The sequence below is a fragment of the Puntigrus tetrazona genome, chromosome 5 (genome assembly GCF_018831695.1).
Source record: "Puntigrus tetrazona isolate hp1 chromosome 5, ASM1883169v1, whole genome shotgun sequence".
Classification (NCBI taxonomy): Eukaryota; Metazoa; Chordata; class Actinopteri; order Cypriniformes; family Cyprinidae; genus Puntigrus; species Puntigrus tetrazona.
Genome location: NC_056703.1, coordinates 11,249,634 through 11,266,217, shown reverse-complemented (window position 1 = coordinate 11,266,217; position 16,584 = coordinate 11,249,634). Strand labels below are relative to the sequence as shown.

Here is a 16,584-nt window from a genome sequence, read left to right as displayed (position 1 = left end):
CAATGCTAAAAGATCTCTGTGATATTCATGCTGAGGGAAAAAAAATTTATAAATAAATCAATAATCGCATCAACAAATTTTAGCATGCATTTGATTGTGAAACAGCAGCTCATGTTTTCTGATTCCAACCAATCAGCTACACAAGTCTTAGGAGGATTTTAAGAGAAATGGGAGTTTTCAGCAGTAAACAGCTTTTATCCACTTCAATTTCCAAGAAAGCACTTGGCCCCAAACTGTCACTTTAAAGATCCCATGAAATCAAAATTGGACATTTGTGGCTTTTAGTACATGTCTGTAAGTTTCTAGGCTATATTATATGTGGTGGTGTACTGACAACTGACAAAACCAACTTCAAACTTTATAGTTTTCCCTCTATACGGAAAACAAAAACAAATATTAATGACTCATGTTGCTCTCAAGGGCACAGCCAAATGCTTGTCCAATAAAATGTCATCCAGAACAAAAAAAGTCCTTCTAATCAACCAATAAAAATGCACTTGCTTGAGTCTGACCATGCCTTTGAGAATAAGACATGTAACATTAGCGAAGAACGAGATGACAGTGAAAGAACGAAGACAGCCATGCAGCTTTAAAGACAACTGATCTGAATGAAAGTGAACGATGCTAAGCCAGAGACTTCACAAGTGTACCGACTACAGTTATATCATCATCTGAGATTTCGCCACGGCACATTTGAGAGACTTTTTATATTACTTTATTAAGAAAGTCTATGTCAGTTTACATCAGTCACTCTGAATTGTAAGTCTGCACAAAAACAGCCAATTAGTATTCCTCCAGAAATGATCACTTTCTCTTGCTTTCGCTCTATCCTCTTCACAACTCCGTTCCGAGCTCTGCGTTGGTGGAGAAAAAAAAAACATGGCCAAATTAAGTCTCAGTAGTAACTACTTTTTTATGTATATAAATAATCCTACTATAAATTTTGCTGGTTATCTAAATTTCAGCTGATATTTAAGTACAAAAGCATGATGGGAATGTGGTGTTCTATAAATATGTGCTAAGAAAATGCAAAATTATTTAAATCAGCATCTTTTAATTAATTACGTTCTTCAAAAGCATCCAAATTTAGTCTCGAGTGCCCTAAAAGTCTCAGTGACCACAGCTTGTTAAATAATGTAATGTCAATATAAAAAGATAACTGACTTAATCAGTAATCAGAGAATTGTGGGTCCATTACTGCTGACTGGAAAATTCAGACCTCACAAACTCTCACAAGCACCGCTTCAAACCTGCAAAATGTCTTTTTTAGGATTAGGATGACGCCAAACACTAATAAAACAGTGGCGAGTCTAAACTACACTTGTTGGAATATATGCGCTTTATATAAACAGGTATTTTAAACAGGTCTGAAGTGGTACTGACCGGTCAGAAACTGGAAAAGATTTGCTGAAGGGATGAGGGGTATTTTACACAATGCAGTGACCATAAGCCACCTGGAGTGAATACACAACACACACGCACACACACACACACCACCAGCATCAAGCTGTAAATTATCTGAGTGTTGGTTATACGCGTGCGTGTCTTCATACCCCTCACTCACACTGGACAGTCCGTAATAGGAACCCACGGTTGACTAAGCACACAAACGCACTCAAACCTACACACCCAGTAACACAGCCTCAGCAGCCATCACTCTTTTTTCCCATTTCTTCTCCTTCATCATTTATTCTCCGCATTTTTTCCAGGCAGAGATTCTTCAGTGCCGACCCACTGAAGCATAGAGACTCGCCCTGAGCACACACACAAACACACACACACACGCACGCACACAAGTACTAACACATTCCTAACTTGTCTCTGCAGTCTCTCACACACACCATCTAAAAGAACAAATCAGATTCACTGCAGATGAATCTTTGAATTCTCAAACAGTACCGCAACAGAGAGAAAAAAGATTTATTTACCTTTTTATGAATTGTATTTTATGTATGATTAGTGTATATGTATATGAAATACTGTTACCAAAAGGTATTATTTAAAAAACCATTGCTAAACCACCCTTTTACAAAAGCATACTTAAAAAAAGAAAAAATGCAATAGTGTGAACAGTGCACGTTAACTGCAATTAAATGACTATGCATTTCTATTAAATGTAATTAGCAGAACTTGAAAATATGTCTTTGATGTAGATTTTTCCTAATTACTTACGTCTTTAAAACATAAGTGTATTGTAGAATGTAATGGCAACCATTTAGAGTAAACTAAACTCGTTACTTGTCATATTTCAAATGCATGCATGTAATGGTCCACTTGATGAAATTCTAATTTCCAAATTTTAATAATTCTACATTTAAAATGATCATCAAGGACTTAACGTGCCATAGTGTGTTAGTCAACATCATAATAAACATTTCTTTAAAGCATCATAACAATGATTTGATATGTAATTCACAGTAAAATATTTGACATTATCAAAGTGAAATTTCTAGTGTCCTTCAGTATATTTAGAAGAAAAGTCAAGAATGTGTACGCTCTTAAAATATATTTAAATGGCCATTTATTTCATTAATATTTTAATATATATAAGTGTATTTTGTTACAAATAAACCGTTTATTTGCAAAAACAAATAACTGTTAGTTAGCTGTATTTCTGTTATTTTTTAATCTAATCCAAATACCGCAGTCAGATTTTTAATTGTAAACGGATAACTGAGTTATGTGTTTTTTCAAATGAATTCTTCAAATATACATTTATTTGGTTTGTTTTAGATTTGAAGTAAGCTACAAATGCACAATCAATCATAGCTTTTTCACAAGTGTAGCCTTAGAATCCCATTAATTCAGACTGAATCACTGATTCAGATTCAGTGTTAAGCGCTGTTGCACTGCTTGTGCTCTATGACGTAAAGCACACTCTGAAACGACACACACAGCTAGATGATCACTTAAAAACCAGAGCACTCACTGCTGCAGAGAAAGAGTTATCACGGGGGAGGTTTATTTATGATGTTCAAATTGTGCTGCTGATGCAAACAGGCAGTAAATTCTATGCTAATATGTTAATGAACAGCCCGAAGACCGAGCCAGTGATGTTCAAATCAAGATTCTACATGATTCAGTTCATGAAAACATTTAGCCAGGAGCCGCTTCCTACAAGTTAATACCGCCGATCACATTCTGGAAGTTTATAATTAGCCGCTTCCTCGGGCGCAACCCCTGCTTTCATTAGTTTTCTCACGAGTCCGCATCCACGAGGCTCGTTCCAAAACCTTGGAAGTTATCCATGCACCTGCTACGGTTTCCTCTAAGCCCGCAAACCGCTTTGTTTATTTATTGCAACTGATGAGTAAAGCTGCTTGGGGGTGTGACTTAAAGAACATCTAAATGACGCTGCAAAAGAGCAGCTACTGTGACGACTGCACTGATGACGTCACGGAGAGCAGGAGATCAAACTCTCCCTTTCGGCAAAAGTGCAACAACACAAAGCCTTCCTCTAACACGCACGCAGGACGTATTAAGGGTTCTAAGATATCAGAGGAAATAAAAGCTTCATCCATCATTAAGTTCCCTCTCTTAACCCCCTCGGGGGGAGCAGCGGGCCTCGATCATTCCTGCACATTCATCCGTGTGTCCGTCCTCTAAAAGTTCCCCCAGGAAACCGCTCTCCCGTCCTTGGGTGGCTCACGCAAACATGCCCTGTCAGCAGCTCTCACTGTCCATCTGCTAGAGGCCTGAACCCCAACTGCAACGTGCCCAACTAGAGAGAGGAAAGTGTGTGTGAAAGAAAAAGACTGTTGAAGTGTGTGTGTGTGTGTGTGTGTGTTTGTCAAGCTGAATTATGCCCCATGGTTTCTGTACAAGTGAGGTCAGACTCGGATACAATGCTACAGACAATTTTCATGGCTTGTATCTACAGCGAACTTGTGACATTACCGATCAGTTATTTACAGTCACGCATGACATCCACGAACTTTGCAGTGGGGGGTCACAAATCGCCCTTCACTGAGGTTCCCACAGAGTTTCAGCGGGTCGTACCACCTATTACTGAAGCACACACTTTGTACATATCCTTTCAAATCTTGTATGGCAGCTGCTTGTGCTTTAGGAAAAGCACACAGGCCAGCTGCAGTTCTGCGAAATGGTTACATGAGCAACGTCGCTTTTCATTGAGGGAACTGTAGAGAGCGTGTCTTGAGGGAAAATGAAAAGTTTGAGCATAAGACAAAGAGTTAGTGACATCACAAATAGGAAGAGAAGTGATGCAACCAAGAGGTCAGAATTTGGCTGGTTAGAATGACCCTGTTTTTAACTGATAGATGGTGAAACTACACCAATCCGGACACAAAAAAGTATCTAAATTGCTGGCTCTCTGATGAACTGCTTTTGTGAATTGTTTCGGATAACATTGCCTTCTAAATACATAAATGTGAATGGGTTTTTAGTTAAATTACTGAAATAAGGTCTTAGATTTTTTTATTCTCCCACATCAAACACGGCAGTGTTATTCAATTCATGTTTTTAAAAAGGCTGCTGCTAAGTTACTAAATAAGACTTTATAGCTTAGATATTAAATTCACTGGAAGGCTTTTACAGCCTCATTGTTTTTATATTCTTGCCCTTGCAATTCTAAAGATTTGTCAGAGGCTTTGTGTTGGTGATTTTTAAGTCATTAACTGTGGAGTACTTCAACTTTATTATAATCTTCAAATTTCATAAAAGTTGTGTTTAAAATGAGAATCAAAACAGTTGTTGATCACAGGGCTTATTTTCCCTCAATAATCTTAATGGAAAATTCCCATTCGATTTTTGTACTATTCAAGCTTTTGAGTTGGCCTGCAAAATCTGATCACTTCTTCAGACAGCCATAAAACATTAGCAATGTCTTCTGATGAACTCTGACTGACTGTAATCTCAAAAAGTACTCTCTATTAAGATGAACAAAGCATACAGTCACACTCAGTCATTTTTTCCAATAATACATCACACAGCAAGAACTATATTATTCACAATGACTATATAACTTATTTGCCACTCAAACTCTTTATCTCTTTAAATAAAGGGATTTATCAGTTATATTTATGGCCTCTCAGTAACCTCCAATTCAGCCTTTTAGCGAATAATATGTCCCAAACAGCACCAGCAGAAGGAGAATGAGACACAGGGAGAAGTGTTTTTCCAAAACAGAAAAATACAGACATACCTGTCAAACTAGAAGGAGATGAATCAAGCTGTCAGTGAGTGATGCCTGTCTCTCCCAGCACAGTCTCTCAGCCTGAAATACAAGTAGTGCTCCAAAAGTACTCTCAAGGTGACTTTAAATTTTAATGGATACACTCTGCACTATAAAAGCGGAGTGTATCCATTTAAGAACATATCAAGGAAATATATGACAGGAAGGACAAAGTGGTTAAACGTACATACGTTTTATTTACAGGTTGTGCAGAAAAAGCTATTAAAGTCAAAACCAAACATGTTCACAACCCATTTACTGTCACCACATGACATATTTTTGCCTAAAAAACAATACGCATGAGAGAAAGAAGTGTGGGAGTGTTCTAGAATGAATAGGATAATGAAAAATGGGCATTCTTTTCCAGGAGCAAGGTGATGCTGGCCGAAAAGGACAGTTTGAAGGTTGTTTTGATGAACAATTACAAATACATTTTTCCTTCTAAATGTAAGATCTTGAAAACATTAGGCTTGAAAACCAAAGCTTTTGCAGAGTTCTGTCTTGCCTCTCTCACATTTACATTAATATTCAAAATGTTGATGCTAGTTTGATTTAGGTTTTTAAAGAAATTAACATTTATTATTAATAAAGAATGTACTAAATTAGTCAAAAGTCACAACAACAACACTTTATTTTAAGAATTTTGAAAACAGCACAACCTTTTTCCAATGCTGTCAAAAAAGGTGCCTTAAGCACCAAAAACTTAACATATTATAAAGGTTTAGGAAGGATTCTGTGACACTGACTCAGCTTTACCATCATCAGGAATTATTATACTTTTTTTTATGAAATGAATGCATCTTTGTTAAGTGTAAGAGATTTTACCATAAAAAAAATAAATCTTACAAACCCCAAATGTTTGAACTTTAGTGAATGTGTATTGCGCTGCTAGCAAGGGCTCCAGACTGGAAATGCTGAGTTTCCCCACGGTCCTTGTAGTAAATTAACTCTGGAGAAAATGGCCTGCTAAATGGCAAAGAACTTTTTGCTATGAATCGCACACTGGATTATTTTTAATGACCAATCGCAGCTTCTCATTTCCCTCATATTCATCAACTCTCGAGCATATGGAATAACTGCCACTAAATCTGAAATACAAACCAATACTAATGCTAACTGATGTAAAGGCAGTGTAAAGAAATGTGACCCTGGACCACAAAAGCAGTCATAAGTAGCACAGGTATATTTGTAAAAACAATACATTGTATAGATGAAAATTAGATATTTTTTCCATTATGCCAAAAATCATTAGAATATTAAGTAACGATCATGTTATATGAAGATGTTCTGTAAATTTCCTACCATAAATATATCAGAATAAAATTTCTGATTAGTAATATGCATTGCTAAAGACATAATTTCATGCCAATTTTCTGAATATTTAGATTTTTTGCACCCTCAGATTCCAGATGTTCAAACAGTTGAACCTCAGCGTTTAAGATGATGTACAAAATGTTTTTTTCTTATCACTAATTTTGTGGTCTGTGGTCACAGATGTCTTATTTTGTCAACCATTTGAGATGAACTGAAAGATCTACAGGTCTAGTTTTACAAAAAAATCTCTTTTATTAAATTATAAAACAGACATCATACCCTATGAGAGCGTTTGGGCGGACAGCGAGTGTGTGAGAGAGAATTGATTGGTGTGTTCAGCACTATTCTTTATGTGTGTCAGCACAAGAGGGTGTTTGTGTCACAGTGAAGGCCTGACCCTCCTCATCATCTTCTTCCTCTGAGCTGCCCATCACTGCGGCACTAAGAGCTTGCAGTGCCCCCAGCAGACCTGAGAGAAAAAGCAGGGTGAGGAACCAAATCAAGCGCATAAGAACATTGAGTGGACATGTAAAAATGAATCAATGTATGAATGAACATATTATATAATCAAAGATATTACAAAATGATACATTTAAATTAATATTATGTGGAAAAAAGCATCAAGCTAACTGATGCTGATATCATAAGTGAGTGTCAATGTGCGCTTACTTTCAGGAGTTGGAGAATTGCTTCTCTCGGACTGAGCATGATGCTTTTGTTTCAGGGCCTCAGTTGTCTGAAATGCTGATCTTCTCAGGCTTTTATAGTCATTCATCAAACCCTGTTCATGAACCACTGCCTGCACATACAAAAAAATAAAGGACAGAGGAGCAAACCTAATGGCAACACAGATCGCTGAGCCGAGAACATTTTAAATAGAACTGAAAACGATTAAATCAAGTTTATCTATAATGCAGTCGCAGAAATCACCCATTCACATATTTAAACTGAAATTCATAAACTCACAAAACAAGCCTAATTTATGAAAAAGTGACACTAGCTAAAGATTTAATGCAAAAGATGCTGTTATTTTAAACTTTCAACCCGAAGAATCCTGGAGAATGTTTTTTAACAATTTTGACAAAACATTACACAGCACAATGTTTGGTTACACTTCATTTTGATAATCCACTTTAGACATTCTACTAACTACAAGAAGCTTTGCAACTACCTGTCAACTAGGTACATGTCAACTAATTTGTCTACTAACTCTCAGTAGACTGTTAGGGTAGGTTTAGGGTTTGACATATACTCGCAAAATTTCGAATAGTCAGTATGTTAAATGTTGTGGACCTATCAAAATAGTGTTAGGCAAGGCAAGGCAAGTTTATTTATATAGCACATTTTATACACAAGGCTAACTGTGTATGAATTAGAAGTTATTAAGCAGACTAAAACTAAAGTAACTAAAGTGAACTATCAAAATAAAACGCTACCCAATGTTTGCAACATGGATATTAACAAGGTATGTAAAAGGAACAGTATATAAGAATGTATATTAAAATGATAAATACATTTTTTAATTAAAGTTGCCTTAATACAAGAGCACGTTTTGGTTTTATGTTTTAGGACAACTCTGGTGAATGTTTCCGAGTAATGGGTACTGAAAGTTCTGCGTTTTAAAATAGAAAACAGTTATTATGAATTGTGATAATATTTCACAATATAACTGCTTCACTGTATTTTATCATCAAATAAATGCAGCTTAATTTACATGAATAAAGTTAATTACAAATGTATAAAATATGCCACTCAAATTCCAAATTTGAATGAGGTCTAAAATTTGAAAAAATTCAAATTTGGAATAAAATAAATGAAAACTTTCGTACCACACGTTTTTGCATTATTATTTCTTGGTAAAATAGGTTGTGTCTCACTGAGGCCACCAAGTGAGCCAGGACTGCCACTGATGCCCCCTCAATAAGAATAGATGAGTGAGTGTGTGTGTGTGTGTGTGTGTGTGTGTGTGTGTGTGTGTGTGTGTGAATGACTCACCAGTAGAAGGTTGCGGTCTTTGTCCTTGTCTTTCAGCTGCTTCTGCAGATGTGTGATCTGCTTGTGTATGTGTTCTGCTCTCTCTTTCTCTACGTCTTTCATCTGTTCTTTCTCTCTCTCCACCTGCCTCTGAACCTGTCGCAAAGCTACGACTGCACGCATGAGCGCACACATACATACACACACACACAAACACACGAAAGAGAATGTGTGTTATGCGCAGACACTCATCTATGAAAAATACATACCTTGACTTTGCATTTGTATGTCAAGTATGTACCTGCTTTTGTGTGCTCTCTCCTCGCTGTGTTGAGTTGAGACTCTGTGTATCTGAGCTTCTCTGCACACACACTCTCAACGTCTGACACCTTTTGTAAAACTACACAAAACATCTATAATCAGCTTTTACATGTTCATATGTCTCTACTACACAACCAAACCTGAGCAAATATTAGATGGCAACACAAAAGCACAAGTGATTCATCACCAGAGTCTGTGAGCAGAGTGGAAGCAGAGCTGCATGATTTTGCCTGAAGCAATGAGCAATTGATGTCAGCAGAATTCACCATGTGTTAAACATAGTGTTAATAGACTATTAGAAATGGGAATAAGAGAATGCGATTGAATTTGCGAAGTGAATGCAGCTCTTCATGCACCTGAGTCACACTGCTGCTGTAGTCTCTGGGCCTCTGCACGGAGCTCCACAATGGTCCCCTCATGTTCTTCACATTGTCTCTGCATCTCAATTCGGCTTGATTCTGATGCCTCCAACTCCTCCCTGCTTTGTGATAGAGCTTCCCTAAGGTGTCCCAGCTCTCTCTCTCCTGCAGTTTGCATTCAACACAGTTACAGTCCTCTCTCTTTACTATCTTCAAAAGACATTCGGGTTGACGTTTGTATACATACGCTGCTGCTGTAGTTCTGACAAGGAGGCCTGGATGAGCTCTGGTGTGCGTTTGAGCTCTTGTGCGAGTTTGTCTCTTTCTGCACTCAACAGAACCACCTCGGCCTCGAGACTCTTAATAAAGCTGCAACACAGACAGGAAATATTGGAACGGAAGGCAAGTATACTGCTTATAAACAAATAACCTGTAATACAAAAGAATAAATTATATATTATATATATAACTGTAAACATGATTAACATTCCAAAGTACCTTTACCTAAATACTTATCTATTTAAGATGTATTTTGGATAACATGGTTGCACGTATCCTTGTGTGGTTGCAATGTGTGTGTGGGTGTGCAAGTGTACCTACTTATAATATACTTTGTAATGTGACCTTGAGCTATTGAAATGCGCTATATGAATAAAACTACTACTACTACTACTTCTACTTCTAACAGCTGTATACTCAAGTTTCATATCAACTTTTTCCCTATATATCTTGTAAATAAAAACAGCCATTTTTCATTAAAAAAAAAATCTATCTTGTCTTAACACAGCAATAAATTAATGTTTCAAGAAAAAACAAAAAGTACAATTAAAAGTAATTAATACAACTAAAAGTAATATTATTGTGTGAATATACTATGCATTGTGGGATAAAACTAACTACATTTTTTAGTAAATCTATATATTTTTAGGTCATTTTAAATGCATATTATTGAGCTGAACCCAGCTATCTTTTGTTTCTGAAGCTTTCAAAAAGACCTTCAAGAAATTTTACTTCAAATGTCAATGTCTTAAATTTATTCTGGATTCTGTACCTTTCTGACACTGCTGGCTCTGGAGATCTAGTAGCTTTCTTGGTTCTCCATAGAGCTTCTTTCCTTAACAGCAGCCCTGCAGACAAACAGCCCATGTATATTAAAAATGAAACACACTTCCATACGCTCGCACACAGATAACACTCTCACCATGTACTGTGTCCAGACGTTTGGCAGCAAAGGCGAGTCTCTGGTTCAGCTGACTTACACTGGACTGAACTGCTTCCATCTGACCTGCCTTCATTTCTATGGCTGACATCACTCTGATGAGAGAGATAACACACAGAGAGACAGATGTTTATGGATGAACTGGCTTCAGGGCTTTGGTCAGAGGAACAGTCAGCTTTAATCAAATCATGACAGTCACGCTGATATTTTTTAAACTTGTTTAATCCAAAGAGACTTACAGAACACTAACAGATTCAAAGGCCAGCTCAAAGGGTGTGATCATGCATGCTACCTGTGTGCCGTTTCACTGATATCATTCACTGATCCCTCTGTGTATGTATTGCACTCTTTCAGCTGAGCATTCTCCTGTAGAGCACAGTCCAACTGCTGCTGTACTCCCTGAACACACACACAAAGCAAGCACATGGGCTGTCAGAAACACACTCTTGCCTGGAGGCGATACAGAAGAAGAGTTTCAGTGCTGTCATTGTGTAATACAGCTGATCTGCTGGACAGCTGCTCTGAATGTGGTGAGTAATCACAGATGAACAATGTGATGTTAAAACAGCAGATCTTCTCTGAGTCAAGGCTGAACAAGCTTAATCCTCACTAAGCTCAATACAACCTTTTTAGACTGTTAAAAAGCAAAGATAACGAAAAGAATGGGGCGAGCTCATGAGGGTTGGGGAAAGAGTGATCATGCGAATATCAATGAGCTATGGTTTCGGTGAAGGAAACAGTAAAACTTCGGTTTCTTATGCACATCTATCATATCACCTGGAAGAGCTATTATGTAATAAACCCTTCATCTGAGCCTGCCTGGTTGTGATAGTGCTGTAAAAATAATGTATATTGAGTTCAGAAGTCTAAAAGAAGACTAAAAGAAGAACATCTGGCATCTAAGCAGACTTTGTTCCTTACCAATGAGAGCAGTTTCATTCTAATGAACGAACCACAAGACCTAAACCTAACTGACCCTACAACCAAACTTAACCTCAATGTATGCGCTTACCTGTATGTTAACGTACCTGTGCTTGTACATGTCGTAACTCCAACTGGGCCGTTCTGTCTTCTAGTTGGTGCTGAAGCACACTGCTCTGTGACTGCAAACACTCTACTTGCTGCTGTAGAGAGGAAACCTATACAGGCATACGAAAAAAAGTAAAATCAGATTTGAAAACACTTTTAGTAACCTTAAAGTAAACACTCCCAATAACTCAAAAACACATTCGTTTTTTACTAATGTGGAAACCAGATTTTTTTTTAAATGTTGATTGTACAGAATTGTACAGACTGATCATTTAATGTAATTAATTTACTGCCATATTTTGCCATTCAAAGTTTAAAGATTTTTTATGGCTTGGAAAGATAAAAATACATGCTAAAATACACGATACAGTAACATAATATGGTGAAACATTATAATTGAAATTAATTGTTTTCCATTTTAACATATTTTGAAATCTAATTTATTCCTGTGATGGCAAAGCTGAATTTTGTCAGCCATTAGTAGCTCTCAGTATCACGCAATCCTTCAGAAAACATTCTTATATGTTAAGTTGAATGAACATGCTCTATTTTCAATGTTGAAAAAAAATTGTGAAAACTGATACAGGATTTCAACAATATGTAATAACGAAAAAGCTCCTTTTGATCAAACTAATGCATTTTTGATTAATGAAAGCAAAAGCTGGTAAAACAACAACCTCATCTTTCCAAATGTTTGAACATTGGTATATATGGACATTATAGCTAGCAAAAAATATTTTCTTATATAGGAAAAATGACTAAAAATACTTTTCAGGGGGTCAAAGAAAAATTTAAACGCAACTGACACCAGTAGTTAGGTCCATCATATTAAACTAATAGCATTTACATTACCATGTTGTGGAGTTGTGTTTTCTCCGTGTGAAGTTCTAAATCTCTGGTCTGCAATTTAACAAGCAGCATGAAGACCTTTTGTCTCCAGACACTCAACATCTGCCCAGCTTTACTGCCGGAGTATAATGGGTCAGTCTGCACCTACACACAGAATAAAATACAACTAAATGTACTAATGAATTCATATCTGTCAACCTGCATTGGTTATTTATTTCAAATACTACATATTCATGTCGGCATGTGTATAATCTCACCTGTTCACCTAGCTCTTTCTCCTGAATAGCCAAAATGTCATTGGCTGCGTTCACGCGAACATTCAGCAGCTGGACTGATAAAGACAGGGCTTCCTTTTCCTTCTCTAAATGCTATACACGCATACTATAATAATTACTTTCATGCATTCATCAAAAGACCATAACCGATACACTGATTGCAATTCAGCAGACTGCGTCTACACACCTGTATCTGTCGTCTAAGTTCTTCCTCTTCTTTTTTCTCTGTCATGTGATTGCCAATGTATGTCCGCAGTTTCTGAACACACAGGGTCTGTTCCACCAATGAGCTGTTCAGGACACTGCACAAATACATATCATGTGACATCGCATCTGTCATTCAAAGACAACAGCATAAGCAATATTTGTTTTCCTATACTCACCTCAGTTGATTTCTCAGCTCATCTCTCTCTGATATCACTTCCTTTATTTGAGTCCTGAGTAAGGTCACTTCCTGTGCAGCATCGGTCATGACATTCTGGTATCAAAAAAATAATCGTTCACAATAAGACCAATAACAGGCATTTAGAAAATACTAAATAAATTAATAGGATGGACTATAATTCCATGCAGACATTTAATGGTACACTAGGGAAAACAAATGAGTTATGGGTTACAAATGAACAAAAAATTTATTACTGAGCAAGTGCATTTACATTTAGCAGACGCTTTTATCAAAAGTGACTTACAAATGAGGACATATACAAAAAATAAATCAAAAATTGTTCAAAACCGTCTCCTTGCCTTATGATATCATACATTATAAATATAATAAAAATGTCACGGACGAGTCAGTTTTACATCACTCATCTGGGTATTAGTAATGAGCTTTTTATTTATCTGAGCTGTAGTATCATCCACTGTTGAAACAAAAAAAACTAATTCAGACAAATGAGAACAAAATATAGCTACTCTAATTGTTAAGTGTGTCTTACCTGTGTCTCTAGTTTCTGTTGCAGTCTCCCCATCTCCTGCTTTGAATCCTGTAACTCTTTCTCCAAATGTTGACATTTTAATTCATAGTCTGTTTTCTGGGTCAAAAGCTAGACACACAAATTCAGGCTGTATTTAGAAACTAGCATTTCTGTCCCTAAAATACATATTTTTCACCTGTTCTGAACGATTAGGGAATAAAGTGACAGCTTATTTACCTGGTCTTGGCTCGTATTTAGTTCAGCATTGCAGCTCTTCAGTTGACTGTGTAATTCATCACGCTCTATACACTGTCTGTAGACACACACATGCGCGCGCGCACACACACACACACACACACACACACACACACACACACACACACACACACACACACACACACACACACACACACACACACACAGAGAGAGTTCAGCCCACATACACAGCTGAAGTAACAAGTACGCCAGTTTGAGTGTTTGTACCTGTTTATTTGGTTTTGCTGATCTCTGACCTGCTCTCTCAAACACTCCACTCTTCCTTTAAGGCGATCCATCTCTCCTCTCATCACTTCCTTGTCTTCTCTTAACATTTCCATCTCTTGCAGCAGGAGCTTTGAGCTGCTCCTCTCAAATTCTGGCAACCTGACAGGGCGAGATGATTTTACAGACAGTCCACTAAAGTCACCGGATGTGCTGATGTGTTTGTTTGTGTACCTGTGCTCTGGGAGCCTTTGTATTATTTTCTCACTCTGGTGTTTCTGATGGACAGACTGCCACGCTTCCACCGCCACAGGCTCTGTCCAGCCAAACCCCTCCTCACTCAATGTAGAAGGGGGCGGAGCTCTAAATTGTGGCAGAACTTGGGTGGGTGTGGTCTGTGGCACTGTGGGCAGGGCTAGCGGACTCCCAGTAAACTGAGCAGGTGTCATCAGTGGAGGAGTGGGGTTACAGACAGGTGCTGGGAGACAAATAGAAAGACTGATATTCATGTAATAAACCAATAAAGACTGAAATAAAAGTAAATGTAACCGGATACAGATTACCAGGTACTCTATGAAAAATGTAGTACTGCAACTTTATTTCATATTTATTTTAGTAATGTAAATGATTAATTTCAAATGTTTTCAATTGTTAAATCCTTTTAAAAAAATTAAAGCAGGCAGAGTTAACCTTATAGTAGTACTCTACACTGATACCCGTCAAAGCACTTCATCACTTGACTTAAAACTATAACAATTACTATAACAGAACAGCCACCACAAAAATCAGACTTCAGACTTCTTTGAGATCGTTCTGAGGTTAATTACAGAATCAAAATCAAAATAAGAAATATAGCCATGACATAGCTATGATACTATTTTTAAAATCAAATCTTTGAATAGCTACGGGAGAAAACAACAGTCATCTAAGAAATGCCATGGGAAAAAAACAGATATAGAAAGGGCTTAAACATTGGGGTCTTTAGAAAGATGGAATCATCATAGTGGTATTCACATTATAGAGATTGGTAGGTCTGTTAATAAAATATTGCATTATGTTGTAGTATGTGTCAATTATGACCATTCAAAAAAATGGGCAAACAGCACTTTTCAAGCTTTTTCTCCAAAGTTTGCATGCATGTAACTCAAATAATATTAACGATATCTTAATTCTCTTTTAAATATTGGGTCTGAACAAACTTCGTTTTTTGGCATCTTCGTTTTTATAACCCTATACGGTTCGGTTCCAGAGATACTGGAATTTTAATATGGCTCCAAGAGTCAGTTGCTAAAATATAGGTATTTCCAGTGGTCAAAAACCAAATGTGAAATATGATGCTTCTTTCAGCAGTTAAGATAATACACACGAACTTAAATATTGCAGAAATGGTATTAAATGAAACTATTTTATCACGCTGCAGTTCATCCTGTTTGTTTACCTCCATCGGGAGCTTTCATGAAGTCCGCTGGCGCGTTCAGCCTTTCTGCTCTCCACATCAGGTTATCCATAATAACTACTAAAAACACAGTCTTACAAATCGCTCTTACATAAACGTGTAAAATACTTAAACCGTAATGTTTTGATGATCATTTCACGTCACAGTTTTAGAAAGTGCGCGTCCCGCCCGCCGTTCAGTTGTCATGGCAGAGATTTCCGGTAGGCGCGAGGCACTACAGCGCCCTCTGCAGTCTCTATTCAACAACTAAATAAACTACAACAAGCCGTGTATTTTCCACCTGGTCACCTTATTGACCCCTATTTACTCCTAAAAACTCAAATTATTTGAATCATTGTTTATAACCTTCAATATTACTCGCCTTGCGCATTTGAAATACCGGAAAAAGAAACAAACCAGGAAATAATATGCTGAGGAGCTCAGTGTGAACCCTTTTGTTTATTCCTGAAACCTAACCAATCATTTTTAAAAACTAAAGTTAGAAACACAATCCTTTACCATTTTACATCCGACCCTATTCTTAAGCTCTAGGAGTTATTTTTAAAAGATGAATATGCTTCATATGTCTACAAACGACAAACCCTTTCGGAAGTGTTTAGGAGAGGTTTGTTATTCTGCAAATATCCAGACCTTTTGAGCTGTTTAGCATTGATCTCGGTCATTTGTTCTGGTTGTTGTGTTTGTTCTGTCATTGATTCTTTGTGTGAATGAACGCTTTGATCAGGCCATAGTAGAACACTGACCTTCTTGTTCATGACCCAGAAAATGTCACAGTTGCATTCACGGTCCATAAGACCAGATCAAAGATGAAGCGCAAAAGTGATTTTGTTGGACAATTTTTTTTAATCAAATATAAAGACAAAAATAATAATTCTGAAATCTAGTATTCTTCAATAAAATGTAAACAAAAATTGTATTTCTTGAATTTTAGTAAAATGTGCAACTGCCGGTGACGGCAGCGCTGAAGATAAGGACGGTTTATTTCATATCCAAATATAAATGCAATAAACATAATAAATGAAACAACTGACATCTTGTAAATAGAATAAAAACATCTTGGTTTTTATGTACAGTCCAATACATTAAAATACATACACTCACACGCTTTTGGAAATAAGAAGACATTGCAGGACCGGAAATTAAAATCAAAGTGGGACAAATGACCAACTATGTGTGAAACATAAAAAAGACGCTTCCTTT

General features: G+C 37.0%; 1 protein-coding gene across 1 annotated transcript; it reads right to left on the bottom strand.

The window, feature by feature from the left end:
* Positions 1–6,737: 6,737 nt before the first annotated feature.
* Positions 6,738–15,593, bottom strand: cchcr1 (coiled-coil alpha-helical rod protein 1). The gene is made up of 19 exons (XM_043240932.1): positions 15,367–15,593; positions 14,163–14,406; positions 13,932–14,090; positions 13,686–13,761; positions 13,470–13,577; positions 12,918–13,012; positions 12,722–12,836; positions 12,517–12,627; positions 12,263–12,403; positions 11,410–11,520; positions 10,674–10,780; positions 10,364–10,476; positions 10,214–10,289; positions 9,410–9,531; positions 9,160–9,327; positions 8,784–8,882; positions 8,504–8,655; positions 7,178–7,307; positions 6,738–6,977 (listed from the first exon to the last, which is right to left on the bottom strand). The coding sequence occupies exons 1-19, from the start codon at positions 15,434–15,436 to the stop codon at positions 6,850–6,852; spliced, it is 2,325 nt and encodes a 774-aa protein (XP_043096867.1). The 5' UTR covers positions 15,437–15,593; the 3' UTR covers positions 6,738–6,849.
* Between the last annotated feature and the right edge of the window lie 991 nt (positions 15,594–16,584).

Coding starts and splice junctions, on each gene's coding strand:
- cchcr1 (XM_043240932.1), bottom strand. CDS start 15,436: ATGGATAACCTGATGTGGAGAGCAGAAAGGCTGAACGCGCCAGCGGAC. Junction 14,091..14,162: donor CAAAGGCTCCCAGAGCACAG/GTACACAAACAA, acceptor TCGCCCTGTCAG/GTTGCCAGAATTTGAGAGGA. Junction 12,628..12,721: donor AACTTAGACGACAGATACAG/GTGTGTAGACGC, acceptor ATGCGTGTATAG/CATTTAGAGAAGGAAAAGGA.